This window comes from Stegodyphus dumicola, chromosome 6 (genome assembly GCF_044657685.1).
Source record: "Stegodyphus dumicola isolate Sdum_Otavi_A_Nest chromosome 6, ASM4465768v1".
NCBI lineage: Eukaryota > Metazoa > Arthropoda > Arachnida > Araneae > Eresidae > Stegodyphus > Stegodyphus dumicola.
The window spans coordinates 70,004,165-70,022,591 of record NC_140773.1 but is presented as its reverse complement, the minus strand read 5'-3'; the positions used below and the strand labels follow the sequence as shown (position 1 = coordinate 70,022,591).

Genomic DNA, 18,427 nt, shown 5'->3' with positions numbered 1-18,427 from the left:
ATTTGTAATATCACTGAATTCTATTCGGCTTGAACGGGCAATTAAGAATGTATTAGTCCCAAGAAGTTTCTGGACAAGTCAGAATACACAATACACATGTCGCAGACACAATAGTTGACTCAACCTAACACAGGCGCAGTAGATGCAGATACAAATCTGTGAATCCGTAGATTTCATTGGAGTAGCACGTGTTGAACTCAGCGCATGCGCAAGCTCGGATAACGTTCTCTGCTTGTATCGTGGCTTCGTGGCTATCGAGGTTTCTTGAAGGTCACGCTTGTATTCTCTCAAAGTTTTTTTTCTTTTCTCCGTCACGTAGCTGCCTGTTCTCGTTCGTTTGTAGCGTTTCATGCCTTTTCGTAGAGTAGTGTATACGCCCATCGGCACTGGCTCTTTCCTGTGTCTTTCGCCCATAAGTGAGCTAGGTGCTACCAATTTTTATGAGCTTCAGTATTGGGGACACTAGTGCAGATTTCAAATATTTCATTATAAGAAATTTAATAAATGATATTTAATAATTTTTATCATTAGGTAGGGGCTTCTCCCGCACCCCCAAAAATACATTCCCGTACCCACAGGAGTGCGGGCACTCCTGGTTAAGAACCACTGATCTAAAGGGTATCAAAATTTACAAAAAAAGCTTAATATGTTTACTTTATTAAACATTAGAAGGGAACAGTGCCACAAAAATGCAAAGAAGAATTAGTGGAATATAGGGTGAAAACCATATCAATAATGGTGTTGTACATAAATAATGAAACATATTTGATTACACAGCAGATAGCCCATGTGATTTTCATCTCTTCATGAACTGAAAAACTGGATAGAAGTCTAAATATTCCAGACCAATGTCCAGGCCTATCTTTTGCCATTGGTAGCAATTTTGTCAAAGAGTAACCCATGTTTGCACATAACTCATTTTGTTCTTCACTCCTATTTTTTTCCCATGGTCCATCAAAAGCTGGAAAAAAATGGCATTCGTACATTCAACAAATATAACGAGTACTTTTAAAATTCATACATTTATGTAGTTTTCCATCGCATTTTCTATGAAATACTTTTGCTGCTTTCAGTGATTTAATGAATTTAGAGAGTAATTTAATGAATTTCCATTTGCATACAGACTGCTACCTTAATTCATTTATCCTACACCCCTATTTTTTACTAAAAAAACAATAGGTAAAAATGAAAAACTCCCTGAAATTACTGAAAAGCAAGAACAGGTGTTCTGAAATGTCAAATAAAAGCTTGCATACACTCTCTAAAGCTATAAAGTATAAGGTTCCCACCTGCAACAGGTGTTCCGCCATTCCCAGGTTAATATTTTAATTTTTTTATTTTATTTTGTTCCATTATTTTTTTAAGGTAATGTAACCTACTTCTGTTGCCAGCTGTGCATTTATATTAGAAAATAAAAATTCACTAAATCTGAAATATGATACAAAAATGTAAATATTGGGTGTGTGATATCTGAATCGCCATTTAATTCACTCTATGGCTGGGTGTACCTTATTAGACTTTTTAGATAGAATATTTAATTAGTATTTTTTATTGCCGCTAGATTTAGCTGTATGTCTGTTATGGTGAACTGTGTCATTTGATATTAACAAATGCGAGTGTTCTCCCTGCATTGAGGTACTTTTTACTTTTATGATATAGTGGGACAGATGTTCTATCATTAGAGATTTTTTTTAATTACTCTTAGATTTTTCCTTTTTTTTTTCCATTACTCTTAGATTTTTCCGGCATTGGGATGAATATTTTGTATGGTCAGTGAAACCTATTTTTTTTTTTTTAATGGCAAAAAAAAAAAAAGCAGTATCTGAACTCTGAACGTAGAATATACACAAATGCTAATTCGTTAGTGTTGAGTAATGCAATGGCTCTTACTGTGTCATTTTATATAAACTATTGAACATGTTCTTGATGCTCTGGAATACTTTTGAATTTAATTTATTAATTTTCCTTATTTTTAATTTAATTTTTTATCCCATTATAGTGGAGTAGATGTTCTATCATTAGAGAATTTTTTTATTTCTCTTTGAGTTTTCCGGCATTGAAAGAAATATTTTGTATCGCTTAAGGAAAGCACTAACTAACCCTAGAACAACATACACAAATGCTAAATGAGTCAAATTTGCTGAGTAAAATAGCAGCAAGTATTCTATTCTGTGACATATGCAAGGTTGGACTTTGCTTACGCCCATGTTTCAAAGAATATTATACACTCTTTTTTGAAAAATTGCTTCCTTTTCGTTGCTTGCACGTTGAATTTTTATGAAAGACAGTTTTAATATTTTTTTAATTTTAATTATGTGTTGTATTAAATAAAATCTGAGATTGTTGGATATTTTTCCATATATATTTATTTGTGGGATAAGGGGAAAATTATATTATTCTAGAATGAGTATTTTAAAAATTTTTTAAAGAAAATATAATAATAAAGCTTTAAAATTAATTCTAACAACTACCTGAATGTTCTTCTCATAATGTATAAAAAATTGGAACAATCGTATGAAAAATTTAAGTTATACGAATTATTTTCCAAAGTTAGGCTTAGCAGCACGAATTGCCCGTCCCCACAAGATGACGCATCCGGTTAACGCGCTGTCCCACGACAACGCTTGGGTAACAGAGAAGCTCGTCGTGAATGGGTTAGTCACAAAATTCTACCTTCTTTTAGAGTAAATTTATTTGCTACAGTTTTCATACATCAGTGAAATTTCTCTCCCACTCAAAAGAGGTAAACTGATAGTCATAAAAAGTAAAGCTTTAATCTAAATACATACCTCTATCTGAGAAACCATATCCTCGGTCATTACTTCGCCTGTCAAAACGATCTTGATCCTTGCCGAATTCTCTATCATTTTTGTAGCCATAATCATTGCGATCATATCTGTCGCCATTCCTCTCATAACGATCTTTAGAAAAACCGTTATCTTTATCATAGTTAGATCTTGGTCTGTAAAGTTCTCGATCCTGAAAACCACCTCTGCCGGACATATAGCCATCTATACAAAATACAAATTATTATAATAAGTACAAACAAACAACATAAATATTTAAATAAACAAAAAGCTCCCCCCCCAAAAAAAACCAGCATTAATGAAATCAGAATTTATAATATAAAATATATCATAAGCTTTTTTAAAGTTTTCGCAAGCACATTTAAAATTCAAATAATATTGTTAATATTTGTAGGTTCTTCACAAAAAGAAAACAAAGTTCAGAATTTTCGAAGATAAAATAATTTTTATACACAGTTTATAATTTAATTCCTTCTGACTCACTAATGTATTTTTCAAAAGCAATACAGTCAAAAGTCATTAATCCGGACTCGTCGGGACTTCGGAAATTCTGGATTATAGATCATCAGTTTAAATCTGGTAAGATGGCATGCAGAAATTATAAAATTAAAAATATGAAACCGTGATTTATGAAATAAAGAACAATTATCATCTAAAGGGTATCAAAATTTACAAAAAAAAAAAAAAAAGCTTAATATTTATTTGTTTACTTTATTAAACATTTCTTTTCAATGTAAGTTGTTTAAGTTGCTTCGTTTTTTATGTGATAATAAATTCTCTTTAATTTTATAAACAGACATAATTTCTTGTTCAGTTACAAAGTTCCGCTGTTCAAGTCCTATAATTGCTGTGTCAAGAATACCGACTAATTTGTCAATCGAAATTTTTTCGTTTTCAATAACCTCTGTTACTTTCTTCGCTGTCGGAAGCAAATTATAATGACGAAGAATTTGATTTAAATCATATCAAAAACAGAGTACATCGAGATAAAATACTACATTTAGTAAGGAATTATAAGCAAAATAAAATAAAAACATCTGCCCTGAAGATAAGGATAGTGCTTACAGATCAACTTCTAATTCATTGCGCGCCGCGGCGTTACAGATAAACAAAGTTTAGATAAAGAAACATTAAAGTTTAGATAAACAAAGGATATGCCTTTATCCATTTTTTGCAGCAATTCCACTTTTTGTTTAATGGACTTCGAAACGTACTTTCGCTTTGTAGATCCTTTACATATTAGTAAATATATATCAGAAATTCTATTTGACATAATCAAAAGTTCAAGCTTACTTTTATAAAATTGCTCTAACAGTCTGCAAAAAATAATAAGCCGAATCCAATTCGAAGATTAAGGAACAACGCAATCTGCAACATTAACTGAATTGGATAATTTTAGCTTAGCTTATACCATCTGTTATACATTAAACGCGCATTCGTAAACGTATTTTGCGCACACGCATATTCGCAGCCGTAAAGGTCTTACGTGCATGCGTCAACGTGACACATGCAGAAAGTTTGTAGCTTTGTGTTCCAGATTATAAATCATTCCGGATTATGGGTGTCCAAATTAACGACTTTTGACTGTATAATATTTTTAACCAATTACGTAAATAGCAAGTCCCAAGTTTCATAGCCAAAATTAGCATCTCTGAATAAATAAGATATATTTTCTACGTTTCTTTGATTTTATTTTCTAGTACTTTCAAATGGATTAACAACAAACATATGCCTCAGGAAACAAAACTCAAAAAGAGTGTTTAGTGATTTATACATGGCCAATGACATACCTCTAAACATATTATGCACATTGATGCATTCAAAGACTGCAACTTCATAGCGAAAACCATAACATCATATTGCAAACCTATACATTAACTATTTTTGTTTGTTGCTGCAATGTATCTCACCTGTCTGATAGTAATATCAGATTAATTCATGAATGTTATTCCAGCTAAGAGGTAGAGGTTTTGTCAGCCATTCATTTAAGCCATGGATTCTTATACATAACAGCATACATTTGTTTACCTAACTCCATCCTAATTTTGAGGAAAAATATTCGTTTAAGCTTCCTCTACCATAGTTTTCCTTTTATCAACCTCTTGAAAATCTTTTGGTTTAATAGTAGTTTAAGTGCCCCCATGCCCCAAAGGCATTAAGCCTTCTACAAACTTAGAATGTGAGCAGAAGGCTATAGCAGCTGGTTCCTCCCCCCTCTCTCTGCCAACATAGCAGCAGACTATTTTTTAAATTTAATTTGTAATAATGGAAAGAAAATTGAAAACTACCTCTGGATGAGTCATCTCTAGAAAACTGATCTCTCCGGTCTAACCGCCAGTCTCCCATAGTTCTATCACTTCCACCATCTCGTCGGTCCCGATCACCATCTATGAAATTAGAACATTTTATCAATCATAAGTAAAAATAAACAGCCACATATTTAACTTTTAATATATAATTACATTTAACACTTTAGCATTAACATTTTATATAAACATTTGGTTGACTATAAGCATGATTGATAAATATGCACACCTCTGTCAAACATTTGCTTAATGAGAACGTCCTGTTTTGTCCAGAGACTAGGTATTTCCGACAAGACATTTAACAAAACGAAAGAGAGAGCCTTTTGTATGAGCTTTTTGTGCAGTGAAAGACTTGGAAGAAGACGCAAACAGCGTCATGGCTGCACCCAGCGGCCATTGTTTGTATTATGGCTGTAATGGTTGATTATTTTATTTATTAGCAATCAAGAAATTCTTATTAAGTTTCTAAAATAAGTATTTAAAAGACAACTGTTCTTTCTTTTCACCCGACACAGGTGTTCAGACGTTACATATCAGATAAAAATTTAGGATACTTTGGTATTATCGCAAATACCTTGGTAGATATTGCCAAAGTATGACAGCCATACGCATAAAAATTCTTCAGGTAATGATATCAGTAACGTTAAGTTTGAATAAACCGCATCCCCATTTTCGTACATGCTGTTTCATTGCATTAAAAGCTCTAAAGACAAATTGTGATACTTAGTTTTCAGCTAAATTTTTAAATGTGCTTGGGGGAATCGCCTGCAAATGAAGAAAGTTCTTGTAAACTTTTAAAGGAATAAATATTTTTAACATTAAATTTCAAATAAAATTTTAAGGACAATTAATTATATGGAAATTTTTCCCTAAATGATGCATAATAAATATTTATTAATACTATATGAAAAGCTTTTTTTTTAAACTATAGATGATATTGTTCAAATTTTTAACATTTTTAAAAAAAATTCTTTCTTCCTTTTCTTTTAAATATTTGTATGAGTGAATTTTTACCTTCACCGTGTTATTGTCTGTTACATTAAACTTCATTTAAATCGAATTGTCTATCATATTCGTTTGATGTTTATTTTCACAATGTCTTTAAGCAAGCAGCGTGTTTGAAAAGTTCTGGGACATTTCGAATCTGGAAAATCTTTCAGGCAAATAGCCGAAATCACTGGCCATCCTAAAAGCAGAATTCATCGTTTGTTCAGCAACTAAGTATTTCTCATACTAATATATTACACATTCTTCTTCTTCTTTTTTTTTTTTTTTTTTTTTTTTTTTTTTTTTTTTCTGTTGTTTTGTGCTGCTTTACTTAACAACTATTAACAAATATAATAGCTGATTACTTCACTTAAAATATGCATTTTAACACATGCACAAGTTTGTTTGCCTAGTAAGCAAAAAAAAAAAAAAAAAAAGTTTAATAGTTATGCTTTCCTTCATCCATTGCAAGCGTAGCAATTACTAAAATTTGTGCATGCTCTAGAAATTAATAAACAGATGAAAACATAAATAATACTAATAACAATAATATCTGAAAGGATTCAAATGTTAACGATCGCCCAAAAGAACTCAAAGTTTAATATGGCTTAGTGGAATTGCAAAGCATTTTATAGGAAGTAAGATTTTACATAGAATGAATTAAAATTTTCAAAAAATTTTTTCTGCCTTCTTTCCAAAATATCGTTGCATTATCTTAAATTTAATATTCTGTTCGAATTTTTTTAGGAAAGCAGCAAAACTTTCTTGTTATACTTAAAAATAATTTTAAAACTTTAAAAAACTTAAGGTTTCTTCTGCAAAATAAAATATAGTATTTCTTTTTAACCATCTCATTGCGCATCCCATGATTTCCACGGGCAACGTAAATGTTGCAAAATTCGTGCAACCCGCTATTCCGCGAGGATGAATTTTTGATGTCTATTTAACTGTGAAGTTTAACTGTTTATTTAGATGTAGGCTAATAGATGGTGTTAGTTGTACGCATTTCTGCCAAATATACAAGAATACATAATGTAGCATTTTGCGCGCTCTTTTCAGAGCTCAAAGATGTCAGGCAGGAAGCATTTCACGAGTGATATAACCTATATTCCTGACGATACTTCCGACACTGATAGTAGTTCTGAGTCTGATTTCAAGTAGATTGCATATAGTTATAGCGAAACTGATGAAAATTTCTCGGATTCCTCTGCAGATAGTGATGAATCTGAAAATTCAGTTTCTATTGAAAATGTTCGACAGTGGTGCAAAACTGATATGCAAAACATTACATTATGCAAATATTTTCATTAGTACATATGTTTTACCTTTATATTTCATAAAATAAATCATAATTTAACATATTAATTTAATTAATTTTCAAAATTTTAATTTTATATCATTATTCTTCAATTTCAGTATTCTGATAACTTTTCTATGATCTAATTCTTTATTGAAAAAAAAACTCTTTTACAAAAATTTTTTGTATATTTTAACTCTAAAATATACGTAAATTTAAATTATGTAATAAAAAATAAGCAATTTTTGAACCTATTTTGATAAAAAAAAAGTATGCAGTGAGAGGGTTAAACCACACTTTAAAACTACATGTGACTCTTTTTAAATATTAAAATATGTGTAGTTATTCACAAACCTTAATATTATTTAAAAAGTGCATAATTTGCACTTTTTTTTAAACTTTATGTATTTGGTTAAATAAACCTTAAATGTAAAATGATTATTCGAATCAATTAAAAGGCCATTTCTAAGTATTTTTAAAAAGTTTAAAATTAACTTTGAGGAGTTTAAACTCCCCAAAAGTGTTTTTTTTTTTTTAAATTTATTATCACTCACACACACATATATATACATGTTTGACTGACTGCAATAAGAAAGAGAGGTGCACAACTAGATGTTATAGCAGTTATATATATATATATTTTCAACTTCTAGGAAATTTTTTGGAATGGTGAATCTACGAATCAATGACATAAAAATGAATAAAAATATCATTAAAATAAAAACAGTTTTGTTGAAATAAAGTGTGTTCCTGAAATTTTTTACGATTACAATATTTATTTTATACTTCGTACATGGAAGTAAAAAGGAAGTTATTATTATTATTATAACTGTGTAGAATTTATGAAATATTTCTACATAATTTGAGAATTTAACAAATGTATTTGCCTCTTTGCAGGTTTCCACTCAAGCAGTGCAAAACAGACTGCATGACAAAAATTTCCACTGCAAGCTTGCAGTTCATAAGCCTGCTTTGACTGGTCTTCATATTCAGGAGAGACTGAACTTTTGTAATCAGTTTTCTAGCTGGGTAGATTCTGAATGGGGTAATGTTTTGTTCAACAATGAAAGCTACATCCAGTCTGATTATTCTGGGCGAATACGGGTTTGGAGACCTCTGTGTCAACGTTCCAATTTTCATAATGTCAGAAAAAGTGGCTGATTTTTTATTTCTGCATGGGGCTGCATCTCTGCTAACAGACTTGAAACTTTACACAGAAATCTCAATGCAACTATCTATCATGACATTCCTGAGCATATCATGATGCCAGAAGTGTTAGACAACCATTTCTTTGACAGGCTATTTGATTTTCAACATGATAAAGCCCCAATTCATCGTGCAAGCCTCGTCAAAGAGTGGCTTGATTGGCAAACTTTTTTTGCCTCATGCCAAAGGAGCAGATCTGAACCCCTTTGAGACCGTATGGTCTCGTCTTAAAATGACTATCAGTTATAGAGGCATACGAAATGCAAACGAGCTGTGGGATGCCACAATGTCATCTTGGCAACTCATGCAATCCGATTCAAGATTATCTCACTCTTTAGTGTTGAATGAAATTCCATGACTTCTCCAGGTTTTCCAGGCGTGTTTTAAAAAAACTCCAGTCTATCCGCGTAGTGCGCTTAGGCTGTGCTGTGAGGTAACATACATATAACTTATATATATATATAATCCCCATAGCATTATTATTATTATTATTATAGTTGTTTTCTCCACTGAAGACTGAGATTACAATCTGCCCAATCTTGGATTTAAAAAAAAATGTCTTTTTTCGCAGACATTTTGCAGCTAAATAAAGGAAGGAATTTCATTTAACGATATTTTAAAATAAATTCAGGTATTTTTATATTTATTTAGCAGTATACATAAGCAAAAAATATTTGCATTAAATTTCATGATGGTCATCATACTGCTAGAATTAGTTTCAGGAGTATGCAGAGAAAACTGCCTGAAAATTGAAAGTATTGTTAAATAATAATAAATAAACTTAGATGAAAGAAGCAACATTAAATGATACAAATAATATTAAAATAAATTACTTTAAGATTAAAAACTGAATTACAATAATCAATGACATTTGGCAAATATAATTATATTAAATGGTTAGCTTAGATGACTGTTTATTATTTTTTTTTATTTTACTGCAAAATGACAAATAAGACATTTAATAAAAATTTAAAACAAAGGTTGAAGATTTTCTGGTAAAATCCTAGTATATGATGCGGCCTTGGCACGATTTTGAAAATTGTTGCCAACACCAAAATGACCCTTTACTGCTCATCATAATGTCGTTAAATCCTGTGTGTACTGTATACTAGGATTAAACCGATTTTGTTTTATACCAGAATGGGAAGGTATTTTCTTTAGTTCAACATGTGAATCTCTTGATTCTCAAGGTTACTGGAAACTTGATTTGCCTTTCTAAAAGACAATCTGATTGGAAGCTGTGAAAATTGGCTCTATGCCAGTTGTCGAATGAAGCTCATGAGATACATAATTTGCCAAGAAAGTGATTGCTTCCAACATTGGCGTAAAAATCACTTTTTATTTGGGGAGAGATCACCATATGAAATTAAATTTTCCAGATTTTGACTAAAGTACTTAAATTCCCTGATTTTTTTATTCAGCTTTTGAATTCCCTGATGGTTTTTCAGGTAGCCTGGCAACCCTGAGTCATGATGTCATAAATCGAAGAGGAAGAATGGCAATGTATTGAAGTTCGTTCAGGAAATTTAATTTATTGGACTGTTCTTCATTTCCCTTCTGGGCTTTATTGCAAGTAAAAAGAATCAGCAAATAACATAATGTCTATAAATAACAATTTCAAATTTCTGTAAATACTGCTTTTGATAGTAAAAAATAATTTAAATATAATAGTTATTATTCATGTCTTGTATTTTGTTTTGCATGTGTGTAAAAGCTCTTGAAATTTTCCAACCCTAAAGAAAGATTTCAGCCGATTACAGTGCAGAGTATTACGAAATATCATTACAATATTATTATGATGTTTAAAATAATGATAATAATGTAATATAATTGATACAAAAATTAATTCTACGAATACCAAAAAAACAAATACTTTTCCTAGAGAAAGCAGATTTGCCTGTTAGTAATATTAGATTGTTTTATTTGAAAAGATGAAAGAATAAAATCAATCAACTTTTATATTTAAAAGCTCTTAACTCATATAATTATATTATTTTCCACATGTTGAACGAAAGAACAAATATCATTATTATCTCACCTGAATTAGTAGTTTTTTTTATTGTGATAAGATGAACTCAGTTTTGAAATGTAGAATTTGAAATTAATGTTAGATTTTTGATTCATAGCTTTTTATAATCTCTTCACTTTCAGCTTATCAGAACTCTACTATTATATCTATTTTATAAAGTTTCCATTTCTTTACACGATTCAAACACTTTATAATATTTTTTATTTGCTTTGTGCACTTGTTTGTTCGTGATATACTCTTCAAAAGTTACCAAAAACTCCAAAGTGTGTGATAACTCCATTCAATTTGCAGTGCTTCTTTATGATATAATGTCGTTTATGTACGATATATATCCAAAGATTTATCTTCTGAATTGAAAATGATTTTTACTTCTGAATAACGTACAAATAACATGCCAAAATATTGCATTTTCATTTACTACAGAAATGTTTAACAAATGCAGAATTTATTAGAATGTAAGGTTTTACTTTTCTTTTATGTTTGTAGCAAATACAGCAATCAAAAATAATTCTGAAGATGTTTCATTTTCAAAAACGTTTTTGGCATTAACTGCATAATGTATTTCTAAACAAGCTGTTGCTTATATTTGAAAGAGCAGCTGATACTATCAACCATATTTTTAAAGCACAGTATATTTTTATAGAAACATAAGATTTATAATCATTTTTATAAAAGTCAAATTTTGATATAAACATACAACTCTCTAGAGACTGAATTAAAGGAAGTTCAATGGTTATGTAGAAATGATCCACACTACTTAATGGGCAGATAGGTCAGCAGGTTCTGTGAACAAGTAAGAACAATTACATCACCAACACCCAACATTTTGGATTCAATCACCAACCAGGGCATAATGTTTATTAAATACATTTAAGAGGGTTTTTTTTTTAATAAAAAGTCAAGTCAAGTCATTTTTTATACTGAAATGCATTTTTCTGTGTAGCGTTATTTCCATTATATCCTTAAAATTCTAATTTAGAATGTAATTGTCAAGAACTGAAGATTATTACGGTTATTAATAAATCCTTCAGAGTAAAGTAATTGCAAACATTTCAAAAGTTGTCCTTTTTATATATAAATGAAATTTTTGAATGAAATTTGGGCAAATGAATTGCACAATGTATCATTCATTTGCCCTTCAATTTTTTTATCAGCTCTAGTGGATGTTAAAAATCTATTATGTTTAATTAAGGAATGAACATCTAAGTTTAGAAACAGCATATTGGCACTGTAAAAGCAATTCAATTATTCACGCTGTATCTTTCATGTTCCTCCCGAGTGGCTAACTACATTACTTTTAATGAGTGTTTGGCAATTTGGGCAAATGAATTGCACAATGTATCATTCATTTGCCCTTCAATTTTTTTATCAGCTCTAGTGGATGTTAAAAATCTATTATGTTTAATTAAGGAATGAACATCTAAGTTTAGAAACAGCATATTGGCACTGTAAAAGCAATTCAATTATTCACGCTGTATCTTTCATGTTCCTCCCGAGTGGCTAACTACATTACTTTTAATGAGTGTTTGGCATTTGCTAGTAACTTCACTTGGAAATCGTACTTAGATTAGATGGCTATTTGAACGCAGAAAGAACATGGGAGTTATTTGCCTACTATGACTTCATAGAGGACCTTTGTAAAGAATTCACACCCTAGAAAACTATGAAAACCAACTACACAGCCTGGTTTGGACTTCACAACAAACGATTAGTATTTAACAATCCTCCGAAACTAGGCCACTGGTGAAGCTCGCTTAAATTAAGTAATCTCTAATTTAATATTTTATTTGTAAATATTTCAAATTTTGTTATATTCTTAGACATAAAAAGCAGATTTCAAATTTTGTTATATTCTTAGACATAAAAAGCAGAATTTAAGTTTTGTTAGCACATTAGTAAATTACCAAGCCTTAGTGCAAATGAATATTCAATTTCACTTATTCTATTCACTTGATATTCTTGAAATATAAGCTAAAGACGAAATGTTCTCGAAAGATTCATGAAGTGTTTAAATAAAGTGATATTAGGTTTGTCTTACAAGCTCAGGTATCAAAAGGATTCTGCAATTTTAAACATTTGCCCGTGTAGTTGACTTGTAAGTGGCTGCGAATTAATCAGATGACTTTTAATACTACGTTATTCAATCAGACACATTATTCCAAATGTTTATGTATTGCATGATAATGCATCTTTTCACTAGTCAATAACCACTTGGAAAACCGCTTCTGTTCCGAAAATAAGTATGTGAGCTCAGTTATCCCTTATGTTTACCTTGTCTCTTTGTAATTGTTTTTCTTTCCCCAAAACTAAAGTTGCCTCTTAAAGGGAAGTTTTTTTGACATGGGAGAAACAAAAGGAGTATGACATCTACTTTTAGAGGTATGCCAAAAACAGATCTCTACAAGCCTTCTCTTCCATTACATGTTGTGCATTCGGACAGGAAGTTGCATCAGTGTAAATTCTATAATCTATTTTTAATACACTCTGATTACTTTATTAACATACAGTGAATATATTCTCAGCATTTCATTATTTGAGCTTCAGCACTTTGGAATTTTAGAGGAAATTGTTGTCAGAAAACTAGGAATTGGAAGATAAGTCAAACTGAATATCGAAGCATGCAATTTGATAATTGAATAAATTTAAGGTCGAATTTTCAATATTTTATTTTCGGAGAGAGGGAAAATTTTTCCAGTTTTGGCCCATTAAAACTTAAATATATCTGGATTGGTTCTTTATGTTTCCCATAGAAGCAAAAATCTTACGCATGATACACCAGGTAATCGAAAAAGTTCTTGCCATTTCTGATATGACATTGGAAGAGTGAACCCCAACATAAAAATTGTCACCAAACCTGGTGATGAAGTGGTTAGGATGGGAGCCCGGAACTGACCAAGAGTATAAAAGCGTGTTGCATCAGTACTTCAAACATAACATGTTAAAGGTGCTTGTTCAGAGTTATTTGCTGTATGATTTTAAAGTGGGCCTGTCAGCAGCAGAATCAAGTCGCTGAATTTGCTAAGCCTTTGCAGGGTTCGTAGCCAAATTTTAGTTAAAAAAATAAGCACCTAGAAGCACTTTTCAAGCACATTTTAAGGAAAAAAAATAAGCACCTGTCTAATAACATATACACAATTGTAATTTAAAATATGAGAAATTCAATATTTATTATGAGAGAATGAGAATTACTCAACCATGAAAAACAATTACATTATTATTTTTTTAAATTTTAAAAAGCAGTTCAATTTACAGAACTAGTTTACAATGAGATGGGAAAAAAACTATCCAGAACTAAATTATATTATAAGATTTAGAGATGGAATTTAAGTTCAAAATAGAGAAAATAAATAATAATAAGCCATATTTATTATAGTAGCTTAAATACACCTAAAAATAAATACAATTTATTTTTCCAATCCTATTAATATTTAAATAATTTAACTTAGACCAAAATTCTGAACATTTTCTAAATTTTCATTGTATAACAGTTTTCCCTTAACAGATATTGCAAGCAAAGTAATTTAATTAAAAATAAGTAAAAAAAGAAACTTTTCTGAAATCAGAAGGCGGGAAATTGCTTCATGCAGTCATTCTTTAAAAGTAAAAGCTTAACTAACCGGCATACTCGGAAATTGACGAATATCTGAAAATTCTGGATAGTCGAGTGTAACTGGTAAAAGAGGAAAGGGAGACTGTAGCCGTTTTTTAGATTTTTCAGCTAAATAATGCTTTTGACATTTTGATATGTGAATTACATAAAAAAAATAGTCCAATGAAACTGGAAAATAATGCGCTTAGCAAGCACAGTAAAACTGTTTTATCACTGTGAAATATGGCAAACATTATTGTGCAATACGTGAGCCTTAACTCTTCTGCACGTGTTGTTATGCAATCAGAATCAACAGCTGCCAGTATTCGGACCATCATGTGCCCATGTGGCATATTTATCATTCAGCAGGACATGTCACCGCTCCGCGCAATATCCATACTACACTCATATTGATTAATAAAGAGATTTACCAATATGAGGTGTTTTTCGTTCTAATTTTGAACAGGGTGCATTAAATTTCCGGAATAGATTCATTCTTGCTTGGATTGGTAGACCGCAGAACTTTTAGTCCTATTCAATCCAGGTTGGAAAGTGAACCCCCCCCCAAAAAAAATCTGTTGCTTGCTTTGCTGCGAACTGTAATGGTTTCAATATTCGAGATTTTGTGGAGAAAAGGGAGAACACTCAGCTTGCGTACTGTTTAATGCATTGTCCAAAAAAGAAAAAAGAAAAAAAAGAAAAGAAAAAAAAAACCTATTTTGACTATTTGATTACTTTTGCTTTATTTATTCCATTCTGAATATTATATATACATGGTGGTTATAATTAAAGTTCCACCTTGAAATGGTTATAAAAGGAAAACTACTGGACCAAATGTTATCAAACTTGGTAATCATGTTAAGGAGTTTCTGGAAAATTATTCTCCACATTAAAAAAAAAAAAAAAAAAAAAAAAAAAAAGTTAAAAAAATAACTACCTGGGGCGGAAATGGTGCTGTATGCAATATTGTTATACAAAATAAGGGCTGGAATCTAACTTAATTTCTGTTACATGGGTTTAACATGTTGAAACCCTTAAAAAACTTTGACCTAAACAAATTACCATTTAAAGGTGTTAAAGGCGATAAAAGTCGAGCGCACCGTCTGTGTAAGAAAGAAATCTGTCCATGAAAACTAAAAATTAGTGATGAGAAAATGTAAGATCATAAACCACTTGCAAAAGTGCACGCAATCCGGAAATTGTTTTCTTACAGATCGCTAATTTGTGATTTTTGAAGCGTTAATTCAGTCCTAAAACATAAAGATACTGATTTAAAACACTTTTAATCATATGAAATGTTTTCAACCGTTTAAAACTGTCCCTAAAGGGCAGTTCTACCCATACAAATCAACCTGCTGCAACAGAATCTTTCACTTTGGAAATCCTTGTACGGATGGTAGTGGACGAACATTGGCCATGGAACATTTTATGGATAGATCAGAGCTAGTTTTATTTAAATGGTGATGTCAACACCCATAACTGCAGGATTTGGGCCAAACAAATCCCTCATGTTAGTTACCCAGTTCCACTGCATTCTCCTAAAGTTGCCTTTCGATGTGAAATGACAGCTAGTTCATGTTACATGTCCGTAACATTCCTCCTGATATGCTAAGAGCTGCTGCTGATAATGCAGTAATATGACTTAACTTGCTTTTGGAAAATGCTGGATGCTACATTGAACATGTTTTGTAACATGTTTCAAAAACAATTAAACACATTTTAAACTGATGTCTTCATGACTTATTTACCAATACTGCATACTGTACATCCCCCCCCAGGCAGTAAGTCCTTTAACTCCTCTTTTTTTTTTTTTTTTTTTTTTTTTCTTTCCTACGGAAAATACATTCCCATGATCTCCTTTACACAATTACCAAGTTTGATAACATTTGGTCCAGTCGTTTTAATTTTATGACCGTTTCAAAGCGGAACTTTAATTATAACCACCTTGTAAATTAAGCTTTAAAAGTTTGACAGTTTGGGTCATGTCTCAACTTTAAAAAATATATATATAAATATATATATCATATCTGCCAACCTCTAAAGATAAAAATTCAGAAGAACACGAAGAATTAATATCATGCTTTGATATTAAAAAAATAACAATTTATACAAATAGAAACAAGAAAATTGCACTTGCATTAGTAAATCTCAATTAAGTAGTAACTAAAAAATTTATTAGGAAACATAAAACAAGAACTTGATGTTACACAAAAAAAAATTATTGCAATGAATTTAGAGTGCATTTTTTGGCTTTAGTCCCTGTTAATTTCCTGTCATAACAATTAGTTTCCTCATAATATTTAGCAATTAAAATGTTTTCTAGAGTTTTTGGTGAAATTGAAGAACGAAACATAGTTTTGTTATCCTTCACAACTCTGAAGACTCTCTCGCACTCAGCATTACTGTGTGGAATTACAGTTGCAGCTTTTTCTGCTGCCAAATTAATTAAGTGGCTTGGGCATGCAATAACAATTAATTCATTTTGTTCTTTTTTGAGGAAAGAGGCTACACCCTTTTTGTCACCCACCATGACATGAGCATTATCTGCACCAAATGAAATGCAGTTTGATATTGGGATGCTAAGTTGTTTCAACTTATTAATTACCAAGGAGGCAATATTTTCCCCGATTAAAGATGAGTTTTCATTTCATTAGAAACATCACAGAAATATGTGACAACGATGGGGTAAAGCTTCCAATCGCAGTCGTTGCTCCCATCGATTGACACCGAAAATGCTGAATTCTGGAGTGCAGCTATCGTTTTACTTTGTGCATCTCAAGCAGTTTCTTTCACAATAGAAGATGTTTTCGTGCGAGCACAAGCATATTTCTGAGCAATCTTGGAGTCAGGGAAACATCCGTCTGAAAAATTGACCTGCGTGATCGGCAGCGCTTAGCGGCACGATGTGTTCGATGAGGAATGCAATAAACAAACACTCTGCCAAAATGACATCGGCATCCGAATTCGAAGCCGAATTTGAAAAAAAATCATCCACTTTCTTTGACGTCAAAGCCGAAGCATTAACTTCATGCTTTTTAAGACTTAATATGCTTCACAATGTCGCTTCTTCCACCGTGACTTATTATGAAGTCACACACGCACACGTTGCAAAATGCATAGTTATTTCCTTTGAAGGATTCTTTAATTGTTGGAAATTCGGCTTTGTAGGCAGGCCAAAAATATTGAGAATACGGTTTTTTTGAACTCATTTCGTAACAACAACGTATTAAGAAAATTCGTAGCACGTGCAAACAAACAACAACAAAAAAAAAAAAAAAAAAAAAAAAACGACAATTCACGCTCGCTGAGTCTGAGCTGAGTAATTCCCTTGCTGCTGAAGCGAACGCGAAAAAAATAATCTGGCACCCACAAAGAAAAGAGTCGGAGAAACAAGTTCAGCACATTGGATTGGCTGGTTAAGCGGCGAGAAACCGCAGGTTATTGGATTCAAAGTAGTCGGTAGTTGGCAGTAAAACACGATGCTATTGGCAAAAATTGCTGAATTGGCGAAAAATTCTAAAATTTCGACAAAAATCACTAAAAAAACTTGAAAAAGGAAAAAAATCGTTAAAAATGGATTACGATCGTAAAATCGTAAAAACAAAGGCATTTTTGTAAAAATTACGAAAATTCATAAAAGTTGGCAGGTATGTATATATATATATATATGTATAAATTTTACATTAATCCTCTTAGAAAGAATGCTTTAAGTAGCTAATTTTCTCTCGTGTTATAGAATACATAAAAGGGGGACTGGAAAGTAATGTCACTTTCTTACATTAAATTCAAACGAATAAATTTGTAACAAGTTTTTATTTTTAATCAATAATATAATCACCCTTGTTATCCGCAACCTTTTGCCATCTAGTATGCCAATTTTAATCCCAGACCGATAAAAACCAATTGGTTTTTGAGTAAAATATCTCGAGATGGCATTTTTGGCATCATCCAAATTTTCAAATTTTTTGTCACTAAGAAAATGTTGTAGGGATCGGAATAAATGGAAATCCAAGGGTGAGATATTGGACGAATATGGTGGGTGTGGCAGTACCTCCCACCCCAATTCATTATATTTTTCCAGTGTTCATCTTGCACAGTGCGGTCTTGCATTGTCGTGTTCCAGAATGATGCCTTTTCCGTTGACAATCGCCAGATATTTTTCAATTAAAGACTGGTTCACTCGATCCAACTGTTTACAATAAAGGT

General features: G+C 31.4%; 1 protein-coding gene across 1 annotated transcript in view; it reads right to left on the bottom strand.

Moving 5' to 3' along the window:
• The window catches only part of eIF4B (eukaryotic translation initiation factor 4B), a 111,803-nt gene that overhangs the window by 28,874 nt on the left and 64,502 nt on the right, over positions 1-18,427 (bottom strand). The window contains exons 6-7 of the mRNA XM_035350242.2: positions 5,096-5,194; positions 2,790-3,011 (exon numbers count right to left, since the gene is read on the bottom strand). Coding sequence (XP_035206133.2) covers positions 2,790-3,011; positions 5,096-5,194 — 321 coding nt within the window. The remainder of the gene's footprint in view (positions 1-2,789; positions 3,012-5,095; positions 5,195-18,427) is intronic.